General features: G+C 45.5%; 1 protein-coding gene across 2 annotated transcripts; it reads right to left on the bottom strand.

Moving 5' to 3' along the window:
• Positions 1-1,329: 1,329 nt before the first annotated feature.
• On the bottom strand, positions 1,330-21,735 carry CTPS1 (CTP synthase 1). Of its 2 annotated transcripts, XM_076357191.1 has the most exons (20): positions 21,675-21,735; positions 21,064-21,237; positions 20,443-20,613; positions 19,565-19,665; positions 18,256-18,372; positions 16,719-16,802; positions 16,388-16,468; positions 14,515-14,666; positions 12,659-12,791; positions 11,127-11,215; positions 10,107-10,201; positions 9,473-9,535; positions 8,563-8,606; positions 7,549-7,645; positions 7,222-7,277; positions 7,041-7,137; positions 6,602-6,746; positions 4,721-4,789; positions 4,192-4,282; positions 1,330-2,645 (listed from the first exon to the last, which is right to left on the bottom strand). In XM_076357191.1, exons 2-19 carry the CDS (start codon positions 21,227-21,229, stop codon positions 4,198-4,200), a joined length of 1,845 nt encoding a protein of 614 aa, XP_076213306.1. In that variant the 5' UTR covers positions 21,230-21,237; positions 21,675-21,735; the 3' UTR covers positions 1,330-2,645; positions 4,192-4,197. The 2 variants fall into 2 exon arrangements, with proteins under 2 accessions (XP_076213306.1, XP_076213307.1); XM_076357192.1 differs by lacking the exon at positions 4,721-4,789.
• Between the last annotated feature and the right edge of the window lie 4,938 nt (positions 21,736-26,673).

Genomic DNA, 26,673 nt, shown 5'->3' on the forward strand with positions numbered 1-26,673 from the left:
GAGGTTTTACCAACATGCCCACGAGTCGGGCTGTGGAGACAGCCAAGTCCTCCCTTAGGGCAAGAGGAGAGAGCTGGGCTGGCACCTGGTCCCCAGGGAGGGCTGCGGGGTTTGTCCTGGGGGGAGCCGAGCCCTCCTCCCCCCCGAGCAGCTCCCCGCTCCCAGGGCGCAGAGCTCTCTCTCGCTGACCGTGTAACTAACAGCTACTGAGGAAAACACACAGCCCTTGCTGGCGTGGAGCACCCCGGTCCCAGCAGGCTGCAGTCAGGACGCAGCTGGGAGCAGGCGGGGAGAGCCTGGCCGCAGCGCTCCGCTGGAGCCAAGCGAGACGAGGAATAAAGGGAGAAAGCGCTTCCCCACTCCTCACCAGAGCCCGAGGCTGCTGCCTAAGGGCAGCCGTCGGCAACCGCAGGGCGCTGTGGGCCTCGCGCCCAGGCGAGGGTGGCCCCGGGCCACTTGTCCCCAGGGCAGCTTTGGGCAGGGGGGGAGCTGTTATTTAACCCACAGCTGAGGCGAGGCTCACACTGCTCCCGAGGGGAGCGCAGCAAGCGGCGGCGGTGACAGCCCCGCAGGACCACACAGCCCGAAGACAGGGCTCTGGCCATCAGCGTGTTCCTACACCCCACGGTGGGCACCAGGCAAGGGGCTCTCCCCCCTGGGGAAGAAGAGGGAGCAAACCATCCAACAGGCAGCTTGCAGCACAATTCAATTAAAAACTGTCATTTTTCTGCCCTGCAGAGGCTGGTTTCTCCACTGCTGGGGGGAAGCCCCATAATTTCAGCCAGACTTTGGAAATACATGTTGAAAAACCGCTGCAAATACGGCTAACAAGCTTTTTCTAGCTTACACTGGATTAACTTAAAATTAGACCATAATTCAGTCCTTTTCCTCCCTCTGAGCTATGGAAGTAATATAGCAAGCTCTTGGCTAGTTACTCATTTTATTACAAATAAGCATTTAATGACCGAGTCAGTTGCACAGTTTTGGCCAAAACAAAAACATTTCAGGAGAAAGAAAACAAAGTCGTGCTACAGATAAGGAATGATCTCACACTGCTGGAGGACCAGCCATTTCGTGGCCAGTGTCTGCTCAGTACAGAGAGCATCTCGACTCGGTTGACCATTTTTGCAGGACTGTTGTAATTGGCACACACGAAGAATGCTCAAAGCTTTCTGGGCTGAAAGCAGCTTTACAGCATGTATTTAAAATAACTGAGGAATAAAGCAAGAGGGGCTGTGGAAAAGATCACTTAAGATGAGACAGGACAGTTGCTTAATCAAGTTTGGCATCAGACAACACGGGAGTTAGTACTCAGCCAGGCTCGAGACGTACAGCTTTCTCCAACCTTTAATGAACTGAAGAGTTCTGAACATACGACGCTTCAGACAACTGAGACACTTTCTTTGAAACTACCAGAGACCAAAAACTGTGTCGCTTACACTGCAGCAAGAGGCGGGCGGGGGGGGAAAAGCGAGTGCATTTCCCACCCCAGAACTGCAAAGCTGAGCTCGTCATCGTAGGACAGCACGCATCTACGGACTACACCGAGTAACACTGTAGGCAAACTGCGAAGCCCCTCCCTCAGGAAGCAGCACTTCTGTATTGCATCGAGTGCGGGACGCGCGGCTCCGCCGTATGAAAAAAGGCAACGGAAGGCTCCACTTCCAATCAACGAAAAAAAAAAAGCACCATGAACTGTTCAGTCCAAGGCAAATCACAACGGGAGCTTTTAAAGGCAGCATCTGAAAGTAGTTCACTTTCTCTTCTGTACCTCCCCCTTGATGCAAGGAGTTGAAATTTCCCAGCCCAAGAAGCAGCACCAGCAAACTGCTGGCATAGAAAGGGCTAACAGTTACGCCTCGTTTCAGGCAACAATGGGCTTTCCCGACAGTTTTGCTTTTTTTTTTTTTCTCTCTCTTTTTTTCCCCCCACATGATCCAAGTTAATTGCATCCCTGCAGAGTGGCACATCACAGTTACAGCTGATCATGTTCCAGATTAACTCTTCTATTCCAGGAAGATTTTCCTGGTTAAAAGTTCATTGCCGGCAATGAATGCACCAAGACCACCAGTGCCAAACGTTTTTAAATACTATTGAAAAAAAACCAAACAGAACAAAATATTCCCCCCTCCCCCCCCCAAAAAAAAAAAAAGACTGCGTAAAGCTGAACAGACCCATCCTCTGCAGCACAGCACAGCTCAAGAACTGAGCGAGCCCCCAAAATCTAGTTCATCCACATAATTTCACCAGTAAGTAATAAAGACTGCTGAGGGAGCAGAAAGGCTGGAGAAAGCAACTCGACTGTCAGTGTCCAAGATATAGACGTTACCACGCATTAGGAAGGAAGTGTGCACCTGGATTCTCCCCAACACATCAAATCCCGTACCCGAATTTGCTTTTCATCTCCAAGATGGTGCTAGCTGAAGGAAGTCTAGAGGTGCGTGTGCTGTGATGAGCTCTCCTCCAGAAATATACACAGAAAATAAATGAAGGACAGAAGAGTTGAGGAAATAAAGGGACAGGATTTCATAACGAAAATTATAAAACCATAACTTAAGAAAGCCCAAAGCTGACAGTGTTCAAGCTATTGCTGTAAGAATGCCTGGAAAATCTAATGAAGACTCTTCTCTTCAGCGAAGACACATCTGGAGAAAGAGAGAAAGAAGAGGAGCAGGAATTATTGACAGTGAAGAGCAACAGGCGGGAACTGCACAGCACACTGAAGTCCGAGTCTTACATACATCACCCCAGACAAACATAACACATGGGACCTGACCACACACCCCTTCCCAGGATAAAAGATGTCTGTGAGTTTTACAGGGGCACTATGGCAACATTAAGACCAGCGTATTACACCCCTAAGAAAGCAAGCTCATTCTAGAGGTCGATGTTTAAATAAAATGTAGGGAGTGAGCACTGTTAAGCTAAGAATTAACTTCATGCCCTTCCCAGCGCTGCCCGTGGCCGGTACCAAAGGAAAATCTTCATTGTGTTGCAGCTATTAAGAGAGAGTTGAGCTGAGACGAGTACCAGCAGGCCAGTCAGCCGGACAGGGGACACACCACACATGCCAGCGTCACTTTCCCTACAACTTCTTCATTTGGGGATGGCCTCCAAGCCGTCGGGTATCAACGCAGCACCCAGACTTGTCACATTAGGGAGCACACTGGCACTGCCAGCGAGCCAAAGGTTCGGAATATCTTCAGGAGGATGAAAATTTACAGATAGGATTCTTCAGCTTTTAGTTTGCTACCGTACCAGATCTGGAACAACCCAACACCTAGCGATCCCAGCCATCTTCAGCCCCGCAAAGGCCCAGTCCCATGACCAGGGATGGGGAAGTGTTTCTGTGCTAGGCTCGGGCTAAGCCTCGTTTTCACTCTGCAGTTAATTTTGGAAGCATCTGTTATATGAAGGAAAGGGGGAGGAAGGAAGAGTTGGACATCCTTGGGTCCCCTGGCATTCAGCAATAAACTCCCGCTCTCTCTCGACATGCAAGTGCACAAATGCTGCTTAACTTCTCCAAAAACACTACACAAAACCGGCCAGAGCAGTGGGAAAAAGTGTTACGTCCACGATCACCTACCGCACAAAGGAAGGACTCATTTCGATATTAAGTCTACCTTTTTTGCTGGTGAAGTTTGAATGCTAGGTTTTAGTGAGCCCTCTCCAAGACTGGATTATATACATGCAATTTTCGCATCCACGTAACATCTGCAGCAGCTATTACAATTCAGAGCTCAAGCCCACTGGTTTGACAGAGAAACTTGCTGTCTCAAGAGATGGGGGAGAATGGCTATTTCAAAAATGTTCTCTGGCAAAGGTGAGAGATTGCTCCCAAAACACCAAACTTTCTTAATCCAGTAACCCCTTGCTCAGCTTTGCCTCCATTTTCAGGAATGTGTGCCGTATTTGTGCTTTGTTTCTTTATTTCAATTTAATCTCAAACTGCTGCACATATTTTAATACTTTACTATGTGTCAATTTGCTAAGGAAATACCCACCCACATCTGTTACACAGACATGAGGTATTATGCATCCCGCAGCACAGCTGGAACACGTGTGAGCACCCACACTTTTCACGGTGTGCCAGTTCTCTACCAACTGATGTGAAACATTCAGATGCCAGGAGGAAAGACTGGGCAAGGAATTTTTTCCATGAGGAAAGAGGTTGAGGTCATTAAAAGTTACCAGGAATCAGTCATGATTTACTGATGGAAACTTCAGCTCTGTTATCTCCAAGTCAGGCGAGCTGCTGCCACTTCTATCGCTGTAGGTGTCCCTGCAGAATTCAGAAAGGTTTTGTTTTATGGAGCACAAGTGCTTTATAGACCTAGTTTTGCATCAGGAATTAGTGGGGTTTGGTAGTAAGTACTGCTAGCTGAGGTTGAAAAGCAAAGCACACAAAATTCCTAGTATAGCTGTCCCTTTGGAAATAGGGCTGAGTCATCACCAATTTCAAGGTTTGTGAATTAAAATGATTATACATAATAACAGGCATTTTATAAGGCAAAGTTATTCTAAAGGAAATTCGATAAATAGGAAATAGGAGACTGGTTAACCACCCGTAAGCCATTCTATTTCAGCTTCCCAGTAACAGCTGATTGCCTTTAATCCATTAAACAGCTTTTTCAGAATCACAAAATAATTCAGGTATCGGAAGGGACTGCAGGGACAGCTATCAGATCAGACACGGCTGCTCAGGGCTTTATCCACTCACATTCCGAAATTCTCCAAGGACGGCGACTGCGCAGCCTTTCTGGGCAACGTGCACCAATGCGTGACTGATCTAACGGTGAAAAAGATTTTCCTTATATCCAGTCAGAACCTCTCTTATTTCAATTTATGTCCATTGTGTCTCATCCTCCCACCATGCACTGCTGTAAAGAGCCTGTTTTCATCTTCTTGATAACATTTTTGTAGGTGCTGGCAAGCTGCTCTTAGGTCCCCCATAAAGTCTTCCCTTCTCCAGGCTGAGCAAGTCCAGCTCCTTCAGCCCCTCCTCACTGGGCAAGTACTCCAACCTCCTGACCTTCTCAGTGGCCCTCCACTAAACTCTCCCCAATTTATCAATGTTTCACTTGTACTGGGCGACCCCAAACCACACAGAATATTCTAACAAATGCCAAGTAACAGACATAATCACTTCTCTCCATCTGCTGGCTGTGCTCTTACTCATACAGCCCGGGATGCTGTTCATCTTTCCTTTGCTGCCAGCGCACACTGCTGGTTCCCGTTCGGTTTGCTGTTCCCCAAGACCTCGTCAGCAGAGCTGCTCCCCAGCTGCTCAGTCCCCAGCCTGTGTTACTGCAAGGGGTTCCTAGATGCAGGACTCTGCATTTGTCCCTGTTAAACCTCATCGGGTTCCTGTTGGCCCACTGCTCCAGCCCGTGTCCCTACGAACAGTGGTCCCATCCTCGAGTGTATAGTCGATGTATAGTCCCCCCTGTTTGGTGTCACCTGCAAACCTCACGAGAGTGCAACAATGAGACTTACCTGAAAACGTGGTAAGACTTACAAGGGCACAGGAATAAAGGGGAGCACAGGCTGGGCTACAACTGCCACCAATATTTTTAGATTATATGCTAAACACGAAACAATTTGTGACCACTGTCACGAAAGACTCCACCAGCAGATAATACTAACTTAGGATGCTGCAGTAGAGAGGAAACTTCAGCTCCTCTGCTGTGAAAAGCCATTTCAAACTCAAATGTGCAGAAGCAGGAAATTAAAATATCCCTCAACACTTGGAGCATTGAAATGAGGCATCTTCACACAGAAACTCCCTTCAGAGCAGATCAGTCAGAGCACAACTGACAGCTGTTCTCCAGACATCGACACAGGAATTCCTGTGGTGCAGCTGCATTGCAGCTCAACCCAGAAAGGCCAATACTCTCCTTTTTGCATTGCTTTAGTTTAATACATTCAGTGCTATTCTCTTTTGCATTTAGTTTGGGTTTTTTTGTTTAGTGCATGTTAGCACTCCAGCTACACAAGCAAATCCTCTGTGTTCTCCCCTATAAGGAAGAAAATGGGTCACTATGAAAGTGATGTTTATCTGTTGCATATTGCCACAACTGCTGAGCAGAACTGCAGGGTGCTAGGGAGCAGCAGAAGGAAGCAAACATACCATTAAGTCTACCCAAAACATTAGTTGCTTTGCAAACTGAGACAAAGGAAAGCTTAAGTTAGCAGAAAAAAAAAAAAATTGAAGCTGCAACCACCAGGGCCCATTCTTTAAACCAGCAACAGGAACAAGTTACTTAAGGACCAACTTGTACCTAGGACTTGTACAAGAAATGCGGGGGAAACCCCATGAGGTCTCCAATCACCTAAGAGCAGGCCCAGCTGCGGTTCCCCAAACACCTCTGACTGACAACACGAGACTGCAGTTACTCTCCCTGTGGGACAGCTCTATGGCACTACAGTCAATCTTAAAATGCAAGACAAGAGGTTTCAAAGAAAGATTGGAAAGAAGAGGTGCCACAAATACCCCCTAGTTACTCCACAGTAACTTTGTGCCAAGAGGATTCTCTGGTTTATCCTGTAGGAGGAAGCACTGCCCTGTGAAAGGTCTGACTGGTGTCCTCCTTCAACCTACCTGGGTGAGAGCCTGCAGCCCTTTTGTAGGTAATGCGTGAGTCTTCCTGCAGATGCCAAGAGGAGGCCAAAGTATGGGGGAGATGGCTTAATTGGTCTAGAGAGGAATTCAGGGTGATACTGAACACCAACGAAGAAAGGATGCTCTAAAAGAAAGAAACAGAAAACATTAATGTCAAGTCTCTTAAGCCTGTGGCTGAACTGCAGTTGAAAGCACTGATCACGTTGAAGGCCTGATGATGGGGAAGAAGTGTCATTTCTATCCTGCCTTTTGTCCCTAAATGGACAGGCACATGGGATTCTTTTTTTAGTGTAATTTTATGGATGGAATCATTCTGAGAGAGCCTGGACTGGTCCCACACAAAAACCTCCTCAATTACCCTCCGAACACTTTCCCTTGTAAATACCTACACCCACAAACTAATTGCTTAAGTACTCACCTTCCAACTCAACCACTTCCATTCGCTCTCCCTCCTCATCCTGGCCTACAAACTTCAAACCTTGCTCTTCAAAACACTTTTTCAATTCTGGATTGACCTAGAAGACCAGAGGCAAGAAAACCCATGATCTCTTGTGTTTGGATTACACAGAAAAGCTCAACACCTACAATAGTGTTTTTACCTCAAATCTGTGTCTATGTCTCTCTTCCAAGAAATCATGATCTCCATACAGCTTCCCTAAACCAAAAGGAAGACATTTCTTAGAGCAAATGCCAAACAGTTCGCACAATGCCAAGTTTTAACAAGTTCGTATGAATAGCATCCATCAGAATCTGCCACTGCTAGAGGGGGCCAAATTCATTGACCTCCATTTCACTACTAGAACAAAGTCTGCAAACACCTACCATTCAAGGATGCTTGAACATTCCCAGGTCTCACTTCCCCATACCCACCATACACGCACATTATTCCCAGGAAACACTTCCAAAAGAGGTAAGAAATGCCTTACTCATGATTGAATTCTTGGTTTGGAAGAGCGTTCTTCTCTTGCCAAGCCTCATAGTCCCACCCATTTGCCCAGGATTATGCTCTGGCATGTCTATGACCTGCAAAAATTATTCAGAGAGGGAGGTGAGAATGAGGGAGGAATAACAGTCCCAGGCAGACTCTGAAACGTTAAAGGGAGGAAAAAAACCAACAACATCCATACAGAAAACAAGCAAACCACCCCAAAGAACATTGTTTTGACAAGGTGAACCAACAGACCTAGATTAGGTAGCCGAGTTATTCTAGTAAAGGCTGTACAGAACATACGGAAGGTTTGCAGGTATTCAGTCAAAGCCTACATAGATCCCATGCACTAACACTGTGCTATTTACCGAACTAAATGTTAAACAAACGAACAAGCAAATTTACAGAAACAAAATCCCCAAATCAGAATCACTTACACTTTGATAAATAACTTCATAAGCTGGTTTTTTGAGAACTTTTTCCTTTTGAGTAGTATTTTAAATTATAGCAGAAGCCAATCATTATGGTGGACCCTGGACAAGGCACATAGAGCCTGCAGTCTAAAAAAGGCAGGTTCAAAAATCTGTCCACAAATGTTCCAAGGAATTCATGTCTGCCTGTGTTAATTTCTGAGATCATAATTAAACAGTTATGCAGTGGAATCTGGATATCACCAGATCTTTAACATTTACTCTGTGAAATCAGTTAGCTTTCAAACTGCCCTTTAAGAACCTTTTACCTCTTAGAAAACACCTTGCTTTATGAAAAAGTGTAATTAAAAATAAAAAAAAAATATTAGTTTCACCTATAATAAGCACTGCAATCTGCTATGAAGCAGCAACTGCCATGCAGTTAACCAGGCAAAGACATTTTCTTTTCAGATTAATAAATGATGGAAGACAGACTTAAAAGCCACAAGATGTAATAATCCAAGCTCTTAACTGTACCAATAGGTATGGGCAGAGAAGTCTAGCACAGTAAGGATATTACAAGCAAGTCGCCATAAACTCACCACTGGATGACCAGTTTTGGGGTCAAATTCTGTCGAGTTAGCATCTGCAATGTTACATTCATCAATTAGAAACATGAAGTCCCTCATACCGTGACATGCATTTACAAGACCTCCCCCAAGCACAGCTGCGTCTCGTCCCCACGCTTCTGGCAACCAACCTTAACTGTGCTGAGCCACTCACCTGCACAGAGCTGCCAGCTCAGCCCTGACAGCAGAAACAGGACTCTGTCAGCACTGTTTGATATGAATTTCTGAGACTGCCTGGAGGTTGCAATCTTGGGGCAACCAGTCTAGTGCAATCGGTGATGAAAGCGAGGGTCATTGAGGAAAAGCACACATTCAACAGCTTAGAATATTTTAAATAAAGCCAGGGAGCGGGAAGGGAGCAGCAGTACTCCGAGAAACACATTTTCCCCTACCTTCACTACTAGCGAGACTCGGAATCAGGCTGAGAAACTGAATTTAGCACTCTGTAAAGGGAGTTTTGACAACAGGGACCTAGTCAATTCAAGCAGTGGACCCCAGAAAGCAATTCAACTCACTGAAGTAGGTGCAACTGCCTCATCGGCTGAATTGCTTTTTGGTCTTCATTCCCACTGGCTACAATGGGAATTTAGGATGTCCAGCACACATAGGCACAACTCCACTTAGGTGTTTTATTCAGAAGCTGAACCTCGCTCTAAGCAATAGAAAGTTTTCTGTCATTATAAGCATGCCTTACTCCATTGATTTTTATTTGAATAGGATAAGGAAATTGTTCTTTTTCCTTTGAATTGGCAAAGGAGATGGGGAATTTTACAGGCCTGGAAAAAAATTTAAATCTACCTACCAATGAAAAATTAAAAATTACAGGTATTTCTCAAGCAATCAAAGAAATGACCAAAACCCAGGAAGGGTTTTGTGCAATTACCTTGCCAACCAAGAACACTGCGTGCAAACTCCACAACTGCTAACTGCATTCCCAAACAAACTCCTGCAGAAGGCAAGGCAGAACACAGATCAAGTCAGGACAAGGACCACTGAGCCCTAACCGCAAAGCACACACACCTTCACAGAGCAGTCCCGAGTCAGAGGAACACCTGGATGAGACAGACCTTTGATTTGGATTTGGGGGTCTGTTCACTCTGTACCAAGTAGTTCTGACAAGTTTTACTCCACATCTCCCTTCCTCATCCACTCAGCTCACACAATGTTTCCAGTCTCTCACCACGTCCATTTCGTTTAAATGCAGTCACATATTTCTTCGTGCCAAGATCACCACAGCCTCCTCTGAAACTTCCTCTGAGACTCCTACCCCCTCATTATAGAGACTCCATGTCATCACATCCCAGCCAACCCTGACCACTTCAGAGCTAACTACAGATGACTGCTGCATTACCCAGTTAAGCTGAGCATAGATCATCACCTTCCTCAATCAACTATCTTCAAAATTGTACATTCTAGATACTAATGAAAAAATCAGTAAAAGCTCTTGCTGCAGACCAGCTGTTATTCAAACTCCTTCCTTTCTTTATTTCTTCTTACGGATGAAACATGTTTCTCACCTAAGAAAGGTTTTTTCTGTTTTCTTGCCCAGGAAATAGCTTGAATTTTGCCTTCTGTCCCTCGAACACCAAATCCACCAGGAACCAGAACTCCACTGCATGAGGATGAAAAGATTCCATTCACATAGGGCTCACCATCCTGGTTCCCCCCACCACATACCACCTCTCTCCCATAAAATCTTGGCCTTGCAAGGCCTCACTCCTGAAAAGGGCTTTAAAGTGCCCTACGTGGCAAGGCCCGTCTGCAGCACAGTTTCCATGTGACTTCATGTGAGCTGTCACATAAAATGTCACAGAGTTTTCACGGAAACGTTTTATAAATGCACATTTTACCTTCCCAAGAAATCCCAAATACAATGCAGGTTACAATACTAGAACGGTTCATGTTGCATGACCCACATGCTCTGCACCAAACATGTTTGCAAATGTATCACCCAGCCAGGCCCATGCTGAGGAAGCCACTGGCTGCAGTGTCAAGTTGTCCTAACGGCAGGCACAAGGACACCAAATTCTGCAGGAAGTTCTTCCTTCTCCTGGTACCACCCAAAGCCTGCTTCCCTGAGGGCTAACAAGCCCCGCCTGTTCTTGTCTTCTGGGCTAACTCTTGGCATTCCTCTGCATCCTAACACACTTCTTCCCTTCTCACGTTTTCTGCCTGAAGAACTTTACACCACATTTACACCTTCCGTCCTCTCTCTTTTGCTTTAATAGCCTTTGCCAGTACCTATCCTTTCCCCTTATTTCCTCTCACCCTGTTTCCCCACTAAGCCTGCGCACATCCTCATCTGCACGACCATCTCCCCTACTGCTGCCTTTCACAAACTCCCTCGTTTATTTAACAATTCTCCATTTTACATCTTATCCTAAATTTTATTGAGAGGTATTTGGGGCAATGTCAGAGTGTGCTGGTACAGTGCCTAAGAAAACAGTCTCCAGTGAGACTCTTAATTCCAAAACTGTCAATAGTGGCAAGTTTATCAGACATGCTCCAAAGAAATGTCCAGAGTATAGGAATCTTACTCAGCACCACACAGCTTCTGCCATGCTTCATGGTATCGGACAGGTTCTTCCTGCAGAGTATCTGGCTCCAAGTCAGCAGAGTCAATATACTGGGAAGAAATCCAAAACAGGATTATGAGATACTGCCACTAGAGTGCAAATACAGGGTCTCCTTAATTCTCATTAAATTAAGATATCATCATTCCTCCTGGATAGCTCTGAATTTGTTTCCTACTAGATACTTGCTTGTGTTTTTTCTGGGCTGATTTCCTGTCTGCTAGTCAACAAAACTGCTTTCCAGCACCATCATACTACAGATGCACAAACGGAAGCCACGTTTTCCGTATCTTCCCTTCTCTGCAGCTCTGCTGTCACATAAATGAAGCTGATGTCCATTAAGACCTAGACTCATTAAATGTGAAGTCTTAATGGAGCACAGCGAGATGGGAACACACAGCTATGCAGAAAGAAACAACCACACGGCAAGAAAAAAACTGAATCACTATCTCATCAAATACACATCATTTAATCTTCAAGAGAGACTGAAGAACAAATAGGATATGGTGAAACACAGGCTGTTGTAATTAAAAGATGCTATGACCAATGTTACATATGGAAAAAACCTGCAAATTTTCCAGTTTCTCATCTCCAGTACTCCAGTATCTCTGAACTTCTGAATGCTCTGGCAGTCTGCTTACCTTTTTGAACAATTTTTTTTTTTTTTTTTTTTTAAGCTTGGAATACTGCTAAACAGTTCTTTAACCCAATGCAAGATCTCCATGCACAGGACTCACAGAACCCATTCCCCTTCTGAACCATACAAATCCAACTGTGTCAGGAACTATCCATAGATGCATGCGCAGGGTTTACCCTGTCTTACTTGTTTTTCTTCTTTTCTCCTCTACTGATTTTGTAAGTTGAAAGGTAACCCAAACGCAGAACAGTGCTGTTATAAAGCAAGCACCTATTTCTGTGACTCACCGGCATCATGAAACCACTGTACATTTTAAAAGTATATTTAAATGAAAGTAAAATTTCTGGCAATAGATACATATTTCTCCTCTTCAGAGCATCTAGCTACAACCAAGACCCTTAAAAGCACCTCTGCAGCCAAACCAGCATTAAAACCTTAATAAAGTCTGAGGGAGAAGCATCATAAAACCTGTGAGTACCACAAGGATAACAGCAACAACCCTAAAAAAAGGATCACTTCAACAACTGTCAGAGAAATTAAAGCCAACAGTCCCCTCCTCAAATATACCTACCACTCTATCACAGTTCAGCGCTCAACACTGAGCACTGAAGAGTTCCTGTCAATTACACAGACACCTTGTACGTCTTACAGGACGAAAGGCTGGTTTGCTTTGAAGCTGTTTTATGCCTGACAACAGATATTTTGATGCTGTAATCCAAGGACAAATTTGAAGTTCACTGGCTGAATCAACTCTCCCTATGGGTTTCTGAAAAACTTAATTAAGATGGGTAGCACTGTAGGTGGAAGGAGTATGGGGGGGATTTCCCCCCTCCCCACACACACACGCACCCACCCCTACCTTAATGTCAAGTTTGTGGTTGATAGCCAGTGCAGAATGCTCCAGTGCTTTAATGACAGATGCGTAGGAATCTGAAAACTTGGTGTATTTGCCAACAAGCGCAATGGAACATGTTTCGAGGAGACGGTCATACCTAAACAAAATCAAAACACACAAGTTATTTCATCATTAACAGGAAATGGGGGCAAGAATCACTTACATTCTATTCAACTTTTCAAGTAATATAAACAGTTGGGCTCTTGAAAGTCTGTCCAACTAGAGAGATGACAACTTTGGAAGAGATGACCTTTTGTAACAATTATGACTTAAAACCATCAAAGTAAGAATAGAAGAAAGCAGAAGGAAAAAAAAAAAAAAAGAAAAAAAAACAATGACAGAGAAAAACAGTTGCAGAAAGTCATGTATAAATTAACTCATTCCTCCTTATGCTGAAAAGCCATTTTGAGTCGATCCAAACTGTCCTTTCAGGAAGCTGTATTATATTCAAAGTCTGCAGTAAACTATCAGGAGAGAGGATCAAAGCACAACTCTCCATATGTTTATACTGCACAGCATCTTCCCACGCTGCTTCTGACTGAGTTCACTTCAGCAGCCAGAAATACAGAAAGGACTTCTGGAGTCCTAAGGTTGTATGGCCTACACTTTCAATCCCCAGCATGTGGCAGCATGGGATTTACGCAGCATTCTTGGCTACAGCTAAGAGATTTTTTAAAGTTTATTTCAAAATTGCTAAGTACCTTCAACCAAGCTGGTTACCGAGCGCTTTCCCTGTCAAAAGAAAGTGTTCTTCATAGTGGTGGCTCATGTCATGCATATAAAGGGAAACATCTAGATCTTGAAAATTAATTTCTTATAAGGACAAACATATTTGAGGCTTCAGAAAGGGCCTGAATGCCAAGTGAAAAGACTCAATTCACTATTTCCCCACGAATATGGAGTCTACTCCCCACAAGAAAAAAACACCACTGTGTCCTAGGAGTCTCAGACAGAACAGTTACAAAACAGTTGTTTCACTTGCTTGAAAGCATACTCAAAAGGTACATTTTTATTGACACTCCTGATGACTCCTACATATGCCTACAAAAGGATTTCAACATTTTGTAATGTCACTGGGTGTTTCTGTATAAAAAGGGAGGGCAGAGCTGTCCACCTTTTAATTACTTCAAACTGGTTTTGACATGGACGGTACAATACCAACACAAGATAAGGAACTCTGTAACATTATCTTACAGGATTTATGAAGAAAGGCTGAGAGAGTTGGGGTTGTCCAGCCTGGAGAAGAGAAGGCTCCAGGGAGGCCTTTTTGCGGCCTTTCAATACTTAAAGGGAGCTTATAAAAAAGATGGGTACAGACTTTTTAGTAGGGCCTGTTGTGATAGAACAAGGGGTAATGATTTTAAACTAAAAGAGGGTAGATTTAGACTGACTAAAAGGAAGAAATTTTTTATGCTGAGGGTGGTGAAACACTGTCACAGGTTGCCCAGAGAGGTGGTGGATGCCCCATCCCTGGAAACATTCCAGGTCAGGTTGGACGGGGCTCTGAGCAACCTGATCTAGTTGAAGATGTCCCTGCCAACAGCAGGGGGGTTGGACTAGATGACCTTTAAAGGTCCCCTCCAACCCAAACCATTCTATGATTCTATGATGCTCATGTTGAAGAAATTTTTTTTCAAACAGTTAAACATCTAGGAAGAAAATGCATTCTTGTAGTAAAAAAAACAACCAGAAGAAAAAAATTTGAGCACATAAGAACACCTGAGGAACATAAAGTAACACTCATCACCTAATAACCAATGACCAAGAAGAGAAACTAATCTGGAGTCTTAAGGCAAACTATGCCCAGTGGTGCAGCTCACCTGTCAGCCATTTCCTTCCACTTCATAAGCATCCTCCTGGGCTGCCTCTCAATGGGAAGGTCAAGCCTGTGTCTGAAGTAGTCAACAACTCCCTGCTCCTCTAACAACAGAGGAACCCGGTAGATAGAAGAGACATCATGAACACAGATGACCTGTTCATACAATATGAATGTCATTAAAACAGATCTAAGTGCCTGTGCAGTTATTTTTAGACAGGTATTCAGAGAGCTTCTGTCTCCAGCAGACAACCATATGACCACCTAAACTTCCAGGAAACAACATCTGTTGAATAACATAACATATGAATAGCTTAATACTAGTTTCCACATACTTGAAAAGGTCATCCTTCAACACTTTCCAGGTATTACAGCTCACTGGAGCTCCTTGGGAAGGGCTATAACATGACAACCTAGCAGTAAGAAAGTCAGCTGCGACGCAAGTTATGCGAGCGCATAGCAAAGTTCAAAGAACACTTCAAAGAGACTTCTCCTGTGATACAGCCTTCTTGGTAATCCTGATTGAAACTACAGTTAAACCGCCCATAAGCCCAGCTCCCCTGTTTCCCACCACTGTCGTTCTTAACCAGGGCTCCCAGTCTGATTAAAGCCCAGGGAAATCTGTGATCTCAATACAGCAATAAATTTTACAGGGCGTCCTTCATCAAACTTAGGATTAGACAACTATGAGCAAAGAATTCTTAGGTCAATGAGGAATACCTACATCAATGGTTCTAGTTCACCGAAATGGGCTTCCTCAGAAAAGGAAAGACAGCTCTCAACAACTGTCACCTGTCCATCAAGAATGAGACTGTACTTTAAGGATCAAAAATATACTGGCACAACTATTTTTAAATCCTCATTTCTCCTGACTCAGATGAAAGCAGAGTTCAACACTGCACCAGTAAAACCCCTTAGGCTGCAAATTTTCCTTCTTTACAGTCAATAGCATTTACTCCTCAATTCAAGCGCAACTGCAGTCAGAGAAACAACTATGTAAAATTGCATTAAACTTCCTTGAAAGTGACTGACAAGAGCCAACTTACTTCCAATTTCTGGCCAGCAAGAAGTAGATATTGTACTGCTGACACATCAATATTATTGCCAGCTAATTCCAAATGTCATACTTAAAACTGCAAGACTCAGTTTGATCTTGTTGTATAGGAAATTAGTAAAAATGACTTGAAAGAGCCTGGAATTGTGAAGTGATACTCACATACTTTCGCAAAAAGACAAAATTTTTCAAGCTCCAGCTGGATTGGAAAGTGTTCATATTTAGCCTACAGACTGTTTGATTATTTTCCAAGGTCTACCTCAGACTATGCTATGCAGAGTATTCTCAGTATAAAAAGAATCATGCTAACATGGAATTTTTGCATATCACAACATTCAAGTGAAGCAATGCTTCTCTCAAATACCTTTCCAACTTCTCTGTGCCATCTCTCCTCATGAAATCTTGGGTAGAAGAATAACATTGTGAAAAGAGCAGTGTACAAAATACATTCATGTATCCTTTAAACCTAATTTTGGGCAACTACTCTTTGGCCTCTAAATACTGAAAAATTTCATTCTTCTGTATTCGCAGAAGGAATGCAAGGTCAGAAACAGCTATTCAGAAAATACCTTGGATTCCACAGAATTCTCTAAGCCTACGCTAACTACCTTATAAGAAAACCTGTGTGCTGGCATAAAAAGGACTATTTTTGCAACAGTTACATGTGTAAGAAACGTAGGCAAGACAAAGCAGCAAATGAATTATGCAGCTAACAAAAGACACAGCTAGAACACAAAAACACTACACTTGGATAAAACTCCACTCAGAATTTGACAAACAGCTAGAATATTTATTGCAAGGAAGCGCAGACAGCAATCTTTACCTGTTCTGGTTCAACATGACAGAACATGGAAATCTTTTCTTTTACTGAGGTATCCAATGGAGTGGAGCACCTGCAAACAATCTAACAGAACAGCAACATCAAGGTGGTGAAGCAAAACAGAAGAAGTACTCAGACATTCATGTAACAAACCTCTAAAAAAAGCTGTCTTTCCACAGTCTCCGTGACTTGGGAAAAAAACCCAACTCAGTTACTTTTACTTGTTTATTACCAATATACAAGAGCTCTCAACCTAAGCATTATTTAGACTAGGATGTTGTTGCAACATGCCAGTGCTGCGTTTTTAAATTCAAAGCCATGCAGCAAACCTTACCAGATCTGGTGAGAGACCAAGACCTCTGAGTTCACGAACACTGTTTTGAGTGGGTTTAGTCTTCTGCTCTCCTGTAGAGCTTGGCTGGTCAGAGAGGAGCAGAAGTTGGTATATCAAATTATGATGATACATAGCAATGATTCATCAGGCTAATCGGGGCTCTCCACCCTATCCATCTTGTAAAAACTTTGATCCAGTTCTTAGACAATTCATGTGAACTTTAAATACCCCTGTACACTATCATTTTAATCTCAAAGACTGAAAGCAACTGGCAGAAACCAGAGTTCAAGTCTGTACAGTAAGTAGGTATGCATTACAGTGAGGGAAGGAGAGAGCAGAGATCCTAATGTTTTTATCCACTGCTCCCTCCAAATACCTAATATTTTATATTTGTAATTTTTTCTCCGTAAATCACCTGGCCTGGACAGAAAGGAACAGAAAGACAGAGAAGAGGAGAACGAAGATTGATCTGCACTCCAGTAATTATCAAGTTGCTCTGTCAAATCCAGTTCTGAGACAAGGAATACTCATGCTCTCTAGTACTGTTAACATAACCATGGAAGAATTTTTTCAGCAGTGACTCCTGCAGTAGAAAATTTTTATTTGGTTAAGACTGTAAATTGTCTCCAAAACCAGAGCAGATAATACAGATGAGGTTGTATCAGGCATTATATGGCATAAAACACCTTCATATGCTTTTGATATTATCTGGAGCTCACCCCATCTACTTGGCACATAAGTATATGTTGTTTTTCTTTGTGATTTGTAATTAACTGATTCTGATCATAGCACTGCTTCATAACACCTTTTCTTAGTTGAATCTCTGAACCAAGGGCAACTGCCACTCGGATTGTTATGGCTTACATAGCAGTCAGATGTGAGTCTATGGAATTACTGTTAAAGATCAAGGCTCACATTAAAAACATTGTCTAAGGAAAAGAAAAAAAAAAAACAGATTATGTTTCAAAACACACTGTTATATTTTGAAATTACAAAAGTAACCCAACCTATTTCATGAACTACAGCTAATGTAAATCTTGCGGGGCAGGGGGAAGGGCACACAGCAACAGAAACATTAAAGAACTCCAGGAAGAGCTTGGAATATGATCTTATTATTATAAGTCCAAATGGCTGTGAAGTCTGACTGTATCACTGAATTTTATATTAGCTTTGCAGAAATGAAAGGCTATGCAAATGAAGGGAAAATGAAAGTTTTCAGCCCTAGAAAGCAAGTCTACCTGCAAAAGCTAGGAGACAATCCCATAGAGAAAAACAGCAGTTAAAGATGCAAAACTGCATTTGCTGCAACTCCCAACTATTTATTACACATTTACACACTTTGAAAGGTTTCTGTTCACTTCTTGCAAACCTTTTTAAATACATAACTATATATTCTCTGTATTTCTTCCAGAAGTTTCTATATATAGAAATACAACTGTAACAGTGCCTATAGATACAGCATTTCAGAAACACATATTTAGAAAGCAAGTTTTGGACTGGGGAAGCCCCTAACCACCAAAACATTTTGGGTCCTTACCTGGGGAACTAGACTGACATGAATGTTACAAAAATTCTCTCTTTTGGCTTTGAACTGGAACTGGCGGAAAGCTTCAATGAAAGGCATGCTTTCAATATCGCCTACCGTCCCACCAAGCTAAAAAAGACAAAGACATTTAGAATTAAAGTTAGTACCAGAACATCATCTACTGAATTTGTACGCTAAAGCGTACTAAAACATACATAAAAGGACACTAAAACATCTGCCCAGTACCTCCCTCCGATTCCCTAAAGAAGCATCCACACCAATATGAAAAGCAGGATTTGCCAGCTGTATGTACTACTTCCACAGCCTCCAATCTACCCCAACTATTACTTTACTTTCACGATCTCCCCAAAAATCAAAAAGCCACAAGAAAAAGAGCTTCTCCTATGGGCAGCACCTCTCCAGGGACATTAGCTTTGCCCCTATTCTCTCTTCACGGAAAAGATTTAGGTGTTAAAATTATCATTTATGAACATTAGGTGGCACTGAGAAGCAAGATTTCCGTTAAGTTTTAGTAACTATATAGAGTGGTTTTGGAAACATGCAGGAACAGAGACGCAAGGCATTCTTTGGAGCATTGACAGCCTCCCGTGCATTGTCAGATAGTGCCTCCTAGGTACTTCAGGATCCAGGCTTGTGAATCCTGGAACAGAAATCGGCACTCAAGCTGCAGGGAGAGTCCTAAGTCACCATGACCTGGGCAGTCTGGCAAGCTCCCTCTCTCCTGTGTTAGCATATCCTACCAGCCAACTCAGCAGCCCCGTCTCAGAGCCTTCGCCCCACTCTGTCTCCTCTGGCAGCAGGACGTCCCATACAATGCACAGGAAACTGAACGGGGTTTGTCACCACTAACTTGTGCGATTCGCTTTTCTAGGTCTGTGCTTGAACTAGTCACTCCGAGGCTCCCTTTACTGCTAAGGAGGAAAGACAACTGCTTCCAGAGGGTGATTTACCTACCCTCCCTCTATCCACCAAGGAAGAAGAGGGCACAGCACAATTAACTCAGACTTCAGTATGTACTTACAAGAGCTAAAATTCATTCTATAGACTAATTCACATTACACTAGAGAGCAAAGCACCTCAAAAATATAACTGTCCAAGACCTACATCTTTCTACGTGTGGATTCAGACACAGACATTCAAAAGGTTGGACCGACTAAGTGATGCTAGCAAGGAGGGATTTTTAACCAACTCAACAACATGCAAAGTTGAACATTACTGTAAAAAAAATATACTATGCAAAATATGCATATAGTTGTTTACTCCATACAAGAAGCAAAACTTTTTTTTAAAAGCTACAAACCTCAATCACACAAACTTGGGGCTCAATGCCATCTTCATCTACAGGAATTCGTGCCTGTCTCATTACCCATTCTTGTATAGCATCTGTGATGTGGGGAACAACTGAAAAAGAAACCCAGGCAAGGGTTAAAGCCACAACCTACGCACATTTCTGCCTCTCACTCATTACAGAGCAAATTATTGAAACTAACTAGCCAGTGCTTCCCATATCACTTCAGCACTGATTTGTGTCTTTAAAGTATGCATTTTTGAAGTGATTATTCTTGGCTGTGATTTTCAAGTGCCTTGGCAGGAAATGCAATCCTGCCTCAATTTAAACACACGTAAGCAACGTTTCCTTTAAGCTGCAAGATTCAAGTACAAACAGTTCTTTGCTCTCAGCAGAGAGTTACTCTGTTTTAAACTGTCTATAAAAGTCCTTATCCAAACCAGCTGTGGAGGATGCTTAAAAAGGGAAGGGACTGATCTGATCCTCAGGGATCCTTTGGGTTTTCTAATTACATGACAGTTATCAAAAGCAATAACCATTTTAACCAGCTAACAAATATTCCACAGGTATGTTAGTCTGAAGTCCGTTCACATTTAGTACTGGCTGTGTTAGACAGCTGGACCCAAGTCCAGCATATAGTCCCAACAACAGGCAGCATATTGCCGAGCACTGGCAAGTTTTGAGGGGCTTACAGGTAACCTGATTCAGTATGGCACGCACCACTACACCTGCACTGGTGTAGGTACTTCCCCTTTTAAAAAACAAAACAAAAAACATCACAAGGACAGCGTATAACAAAGACCTCAAGTTAGGATGAAATGCAAAAGCATCCAACCAGGACAGAAATACAGAATATATTTCTAAGCATCAGAAATGAAGCTTCACATCACCTTGGACAGTTTTGCCAAGATAGTCTCCCTTCCTCTCCTTGTTGATGACATACTGGTAGATCTTCCCAGTAGTCAGATTGTTGTCTTTGGTGAGTCGGATATCGAGGAAGCGCTCATAGTTACCAAGGTCCAGGTCCACTTCCCCTCCATCATCTAGCACAAACACCTCCCCTGCGGCACAGAGAAAAAGGCACAAGCGCACGTGTCAAGGGGAAATGGTCCACATCAGCAATTTGTTGGTTTTGCCTGTGACAGCTGGAAGAATTCAATGTAAGCAAACACCTTCTTTGATTGCTACAGCAAGTTTAGGAGTGGCTAATAGGACTAAAAGCCTTCTATAACAAAGAGGACTACTGCACTGAGGACTGAATCCCTCAACCAGGCAGCGATGATAAAAGACCAGAGAGCACATCTCTGCCGTTTGCTGGTGGCACGATCAGCCCCACCAGTCAGACCGGAGCCGCCAACAGGCTCAGCCTGCAGGTCCTGCACGCAGGACCAGACATGCAAAAGAGACGGTTCCTTCCAGGCAAAGCCAGCCCCGGGACCCACCTGGAAGACCCCGGCGCCCAGCTCATGGCCGGCTGCCTGCTGACAGCTCGGCCCCGTGGGGCCACTCACCGTGCTCGTACGGGGAGAAGGTGCCAGCGTCAATGTTGATGTAGGGGTCGATCTTGATGGAGGTGACATGCAGCCCGCAGGACTTGAGGATGGTGCCGATGCTGCTGGCGATGATCCCCTTGCCGATGCCCGAGATCACCCCGCCCGTGACCAGGATGTACTTCATCTGCCTCGCTGCCCGACACCCACACCGCCTCAGCGAGGGCTCTGCCCCGGGCAGGCAGGGACAGACCCGCTGCCTGGGGGAGCCCCGGACCCCGCCAGCCCTGTCAGCGACACCCCCCCCGCCATTCCCCTCTCTGTCAGCGACCCCCTCTGCCATTCCCCCGTCTGTCAGCGCCCCCCCCCGCCATTCCCCCGCCTGTCAGCGCCCCCCCCCGCCATTCCCCCACCGGTCAGTGAGGGCCGGTCTCCCCCCTCCCCGCCAGAAATTCCCGCCGCAGGCGCGGCCCCCGCCGAGCCATCAGCGTCCGCCACCCGTCCGTCCACCCCCCCCCCCCCCCCCCCCCCCCCGCGGGGGTCCGCGTGGTCCCGCCCGCTCCCCGCCCTCCCCCCGCGCCTGCCCACATGGTCCCGTCCGCTGCCGCCGCCCCCCCTCCCCCGCCCCTCACCTGTGCCCGCCGGGCCCCCGAGGCGGCGCGCGGAGGGTGCGTGGCGGGCGGGGTGAGGAGCCAAGCGCGCGCCGCGCTGCTGCCAGCCGGCTCGGCGGGGAAGCGCATGAGGCCGGCGCGCGGCGGCGCGCAGGCGCAGCTCTCCCCCAGCGCCTGCGCAGTAGGGGGAGGAGGGGAGGCTACCGCGCTTCAGCGCGGGGAGGGCGGGGCGCGGTCCCGGTAAGGGCCGCCCCCCGCCCCGCCCCGCCCCGCCCCGCCCGCCTCAGCGCCTCTCGCCTCAGCCCCCCGCCCGCGCCCCGCGCCGCCCCCAGGCCGTCACCGGGCGGCCGCCCCCGTGCCCGGAGCGGTTGGAATCCGGTGCCAGCGGGTCCCGGATCTGGCAGGTCTCCCGTCCAGCTGCTGGGGGTTGCGGTCCCGTCCATCCCTCAGGGACGGGGGCTCCAGCGCCGCTGGGTGTGAGGGAAGCAGCTCCCTGGAAAGCTGGGTGGATGGTTTGCTGCCCTGCAGACCTCAGTCTTGTCCCAGGAGACGGTGTGGTGGCTCCCGAGGGCGGTTCAAGGAGAACAGAAGGGAGCCCGGGGAGGTTTGGCCCTGTCAGGAGGAGGAGGAGGATTTGGCCTCCCTTCAGACTGGGTGCGAATAGCTGCTCTTTGTATGCTAGGGAAGCAGAACCAAAAGGAACTCAAAATATGAGACAAAGGTTTCTTTACGATCGCTTTTGTGATCTTTTTCAACCAGCTGGTGAGTGGGATCCAGGCAGCCAGTTCCTGCAGGACCAGGAATACGCCCGAGCAAATGGAGGGAAACCCTGGCCCCGTTTGGTCCAGAAGAAGCTTTGCCTTGATCTTCGGTAGACCAGTGTTTTGCCTTCAGCAGCTGGGTGGCATTTCATAGGAAGGGATTTCTCTTGACTGTTGGACAGACCAACCCATTTCACTGTCAGGATACTGCTCCGGATGCTCCGCGCACGTTCTCCTCTTTCCACTTGCTCAGTTTCACCCAGTCGTAAATTATCCAAAATGTTCTCACAGATTTTAACCTGTGGAGTAATAAGTTGTTCTATGTACGCCTTCATCACCCCGCTTGTCTATGACAAATGCGATTTGTACATGGAAGTACAGTCTTAAGAAATAAATCACTCTATCTCTTGGTTTCGTGATATGCTGCCTCAAGCTGTTTTTCTCCTATTTTCTCCTACTTTCCTTTCTCTGTCATGCATCTTCCTTGCACTTAGGTCCCTGCGGTTTGAAAAGCATCGCTTCTCACTTTGGTGACTGTCACTGTGCTCCTCTTCCTCAGCGCCGCAACCTTTCCAGCTGTTTTGTCACAATTCGTGGTCTAATCTTCATTAAATGGATTACCCTTCTGTGCAGGTGATGTGACAACCTTCGCAGCAAGAGGAGTTGTCTGACTGTACAACAGGCATATTCCAATGATTTAAGAAATTAAAAATACTGCTCCATGACCCAAATACTTGGATGGTTTTGCCTCTGAAGAGCTTATTGACAATTTGGTGGGTGTTGTGCACATCGGAGAAGCAGCCTGTGTGTATTGACAGTGAATGGCTTAGGGGTGAAATGCATTGCTGTTGATTGCAGCTAATGTGCTAAAGTTAACCTTCCCCCTGGGGAAGGTTACAGCATGAGTACCCCGGGGGGTTGTGGGATCCCCAGACCCTCTGCAGCTGAAGTTTTTGCCCGGGGGTTCCTGTCCAGCGTGGGGAGTGTGAGCACCCTCCCTGCTGTGGAGGCAGCGGGTGCAGTATTTGGTGTGGATTCAGCATGCGCTGATTTCACAAACATACGTTGTCCTGCCTGGGGACCAAGGCGAGTCCAGGTTGAGGTTGGACTCGATGATCTTAAGGCTCTTTTCCAACATAAATGGTGAAAAATTCTATGATTCCATTCTAGGTCATCTGGTGTTTGTGGTGGCCGGCACAGAGCAGCCCCTATCAGCCTGTGAGGTTGGTTGAGACAGTGCCATGTCCCCAGGCGGCTGTGCTGGGAATTAGGGGGGGGGGGGGGGGGACACATGCTGTTCCAGGCTCTCCTTGCTGGCAGTTACATGTCTGTCATCTGTGCTGTGGAAATGCATGTGTTGGTGGATACTGTCATTGTCGGTCTTCTCCTCTTCCAGTGTTCATCTGGCCTGCCAGCGTATTTCTCCGTGGACATGTTCTCCTGTGTGTTGATCAGCTCCGTGGGCAAAGCTGCCTCTTGCCTTCCCCAGAGGCAGGAGGTTTCCCCTTGCTGCTGGCGTGCAGTGACTGTGCACAGGAATAGTGCACGGTGTCTGGTGCCTTCTCTGTGAAAGCATTTGCTTTCAGAACTGCCTGGCGGTGCTGTTTTGTTTCTCCATGAAGAGCTCCTCTTGCTTATTTCTGTTATGCAAGCAGCTCATGAGTGAGAAGAACATCAGCTTCCAACACCTTTTTTAAGGAAGGAGTGGTGACGGGTCTGATGAAGGGGTGACAGTGAGTGTGCGGAAATGCAGGAAAGGGGGGGTGTGGGGGTGTGTCTGGGTGTGCTGGCTGTGAGTGTCCGGTGGCACATCCCGATAAGGCACGGGGAGGTTGAGTTGTCCCAGGGCTGGGTCTAGATGTCCCAGCTTTTCCCATTTCATGAGTGGGGCATACGACATCTGCCTGTGGCAACTGCTTTGTGGCTGAAGGCAAGTCCTTACTTTCAGAGGTGTATGTAACCTAAACGTGAGCATCTCCTTTTACACACACAAATCATTTCTTCAGTGCCTAATTAAGGCCTCAGGGGTCGGATATCCAGTGCTGCTTAAGAGATAACTACACTCAGTGGGAGCTATTGTGAACATTAAATGGTGTGGAATAACAGTGACCCAGAAAAGTCAAATCACAAATATCTCAAGTTATGCAAAATTACATCAACTTTTTAGAGGAGAAGTGGGGGAAGAGTGATGGTGGTGTTTCAGCCTTACTTTTGCCCTTAGTAAGTTTTGCCCTTATAATATCTTGTTCTCAGCTCTCAGTAAAATACAGATTGTGAATATTTTCCTTTCAGAAATGTGAAATGAGATGAAATGGATCCACTCTCTTTATTTAACAGGATTTGATTCACAGCAGAACAAATTAACCGGAAAACATTGCTCAGAGGACTGGCATAGTTCTGGTGAATGTTAATGTGTTACAGGGATTATGCGAGGTAAGAATATACTGGAATCCGCAAATAATCACTTGAACTTCCTTACTGTTTAGGTGCCTATTTATGCAGGGAAATGCTTATTATGATATTACATGTATATAATATTAATGATGCTGAGAATAATAATAAATTATTATCTATTACTATATTGATATATTAATATATTGTTCACTATTATATTGTATTATAATCCCTGTTATAGGTATTGAGATTTGTATTTTCTCTGAAAGGTACACTTAACTTTTTTTTTTTTTTTCAAGTGAGGGCTTTTCTTAACAAATTCACTTTGTTCATCATTGGTTTTGCATTTTTTTCTTTGATTGCCTTAAAATTTCACAGAAAATTTGATTTTGCCTAATTATAATACCTGCAAGTTGCAAGCCCTGATCTACAAGCAAAAGGAGGCCTGTCGAACCTGCTTCTGCGGGCCCTCATAAATCCACCTGAAGAGCATAAGCGAGAATTATCAGATGAAGAAGAGAGATGTGCACGTACATTTTTAAGCAGGTGACGGCGTTTTATTTGCCATGTTAGTGCGAAATGTCACACGTTGGTGATGCGTGCACTCCTTTAGTGCACAGACAGTGAAGTCAGCTTAGCGCATTGAGAGAGGGGGCGTCCTACAAACAGATACCTTGGCAGACGTGTTGGAGGGATTGATGTGAGATGGTGGTGTCCATAAGGTCCTACTTTGTGTGTACCTCATGATGTTCTTGCCGTTTCCAAGAGCTGTCTCCACGGTGCTGGAGGTGATGGGAGTGTTCTGCTTTTTCACTGTGGCGGTGCCTTCGTAGCCTCTATTTCTGGATTCAGTAATAATAATCACCATTTAAGGCCCACACAGGACACATTATCTTAAGCCTTCAGGTGTGAGCCAGTTGTCCACTAATCTGAATCACACTGTTGCCCTGTATTCTGAGACCTCGCTGCCAAAACAGAGCGTTTCAACTATGGCTTTGCCATATTTCTTGGCTCTAGTTCCACCTGAGAAGCAGGAAGCCCCCTCTGCCGAGGCAGTACCGTGCAGCAGTTGCTGAGTGGTGTGTGATGAGCAGGGCTGCGTTTGTAAGTATTGAAACAAACCTGTGTTTCAAAAGAACAAGCAAGCACAGATGGAATGACATGTGCCTGACGTGGTATTCGGTGCCTACAGCATAGATGTGTTCCCTTGAGCTAGCTGTTTATACTCCTCTTACAGGCAGTGGAGAGGCGTGCACCTCTCGGAGATGCTGCCCCGAGAAGGGATGGCTGACTTCCAGGAAGCGTCTGCTTCTCTCGTAAGGATGAACACAGTTATTGCAGTCAAGACTTCTGCAGCCTCCTCTTAGCGTGGTCACTCCTGAAGATGAAAATGTGACCTATTGCAAGAAGATTTTGAGAATGGGGTATCAGTTCAGGCCAGTAACTCTTCTTCGCTATGACTGGTGAAAGAAGCAGCTAAAGATGGCCCTGCACTGGGGTGTTTCTGACAGTGGTGGGATATCCAGGAGCTTGGCTGAGACCCTGTGGAGAAGAGTCTGGCAGCTATGTGCGCTCGCTGCCATCCCACCACTGGGCAGCACTGCAGAGAAAACATTTTGTCTTTATTGCTACCGGCATTGCGTATCGCCACGCACGTCTGGTATTTACATTTAGCACCAGCCTCGGTCGTATCACGTTGGGTGGGTTTGAGCTCATACTCTTCTGACTGTTTACTCCAAATGTCCTCCACATGCCCCAAATGGCAACAGTGTGGGCGAGGACATCCCTGACACCATCCCCATCCACCCTGACCTATCCCTTGGTGGCAGCAGAGGGCTTTGCAGGAGAAGGCTGGAATTAGCAGG

Source organism: Aptenodytes patagonicus, chromosome 21, assembly GCF_965638725.1.
Source record: "Aptenodytes patagonicus chromosome 21, bAptPat1.pri.cur, whole genome shotgun sequence".
NCBI classification, from domain to species: domain Eukaryota; kingdom Metazoa; phylum Chordata; class Aves; order Sphenisciformes; family Spheniscidae; genus Aptenodytes; species Aptenodytes patagonicus.

Excerpts from the sequence above, each read along its gene's own strand:
- CTPS1 (XM_076357191.1), bottom strand. The coding sequence starts at position 21,229 with ATGAAGTACATCCTGGTCACGGGCGGGGTGATCTCGGGCATCGGCAAG. Across the intron at positions 16,803-18,255 it reads ATGTCAGTCTAGTTCCCCAG|CCAAGCTCTACAGGAGAGCA; the intron begins GTAAGGACCCAA and ends CTCTCTGACCAG. Across the intron at positions 7,278-7,548 it reads AACCAAGAATTCAATCATGA|GGAAGCTGTATGGAGATCAT; the intron begins GTAAGGCATTTC and ends CTTTTGGTTTAG.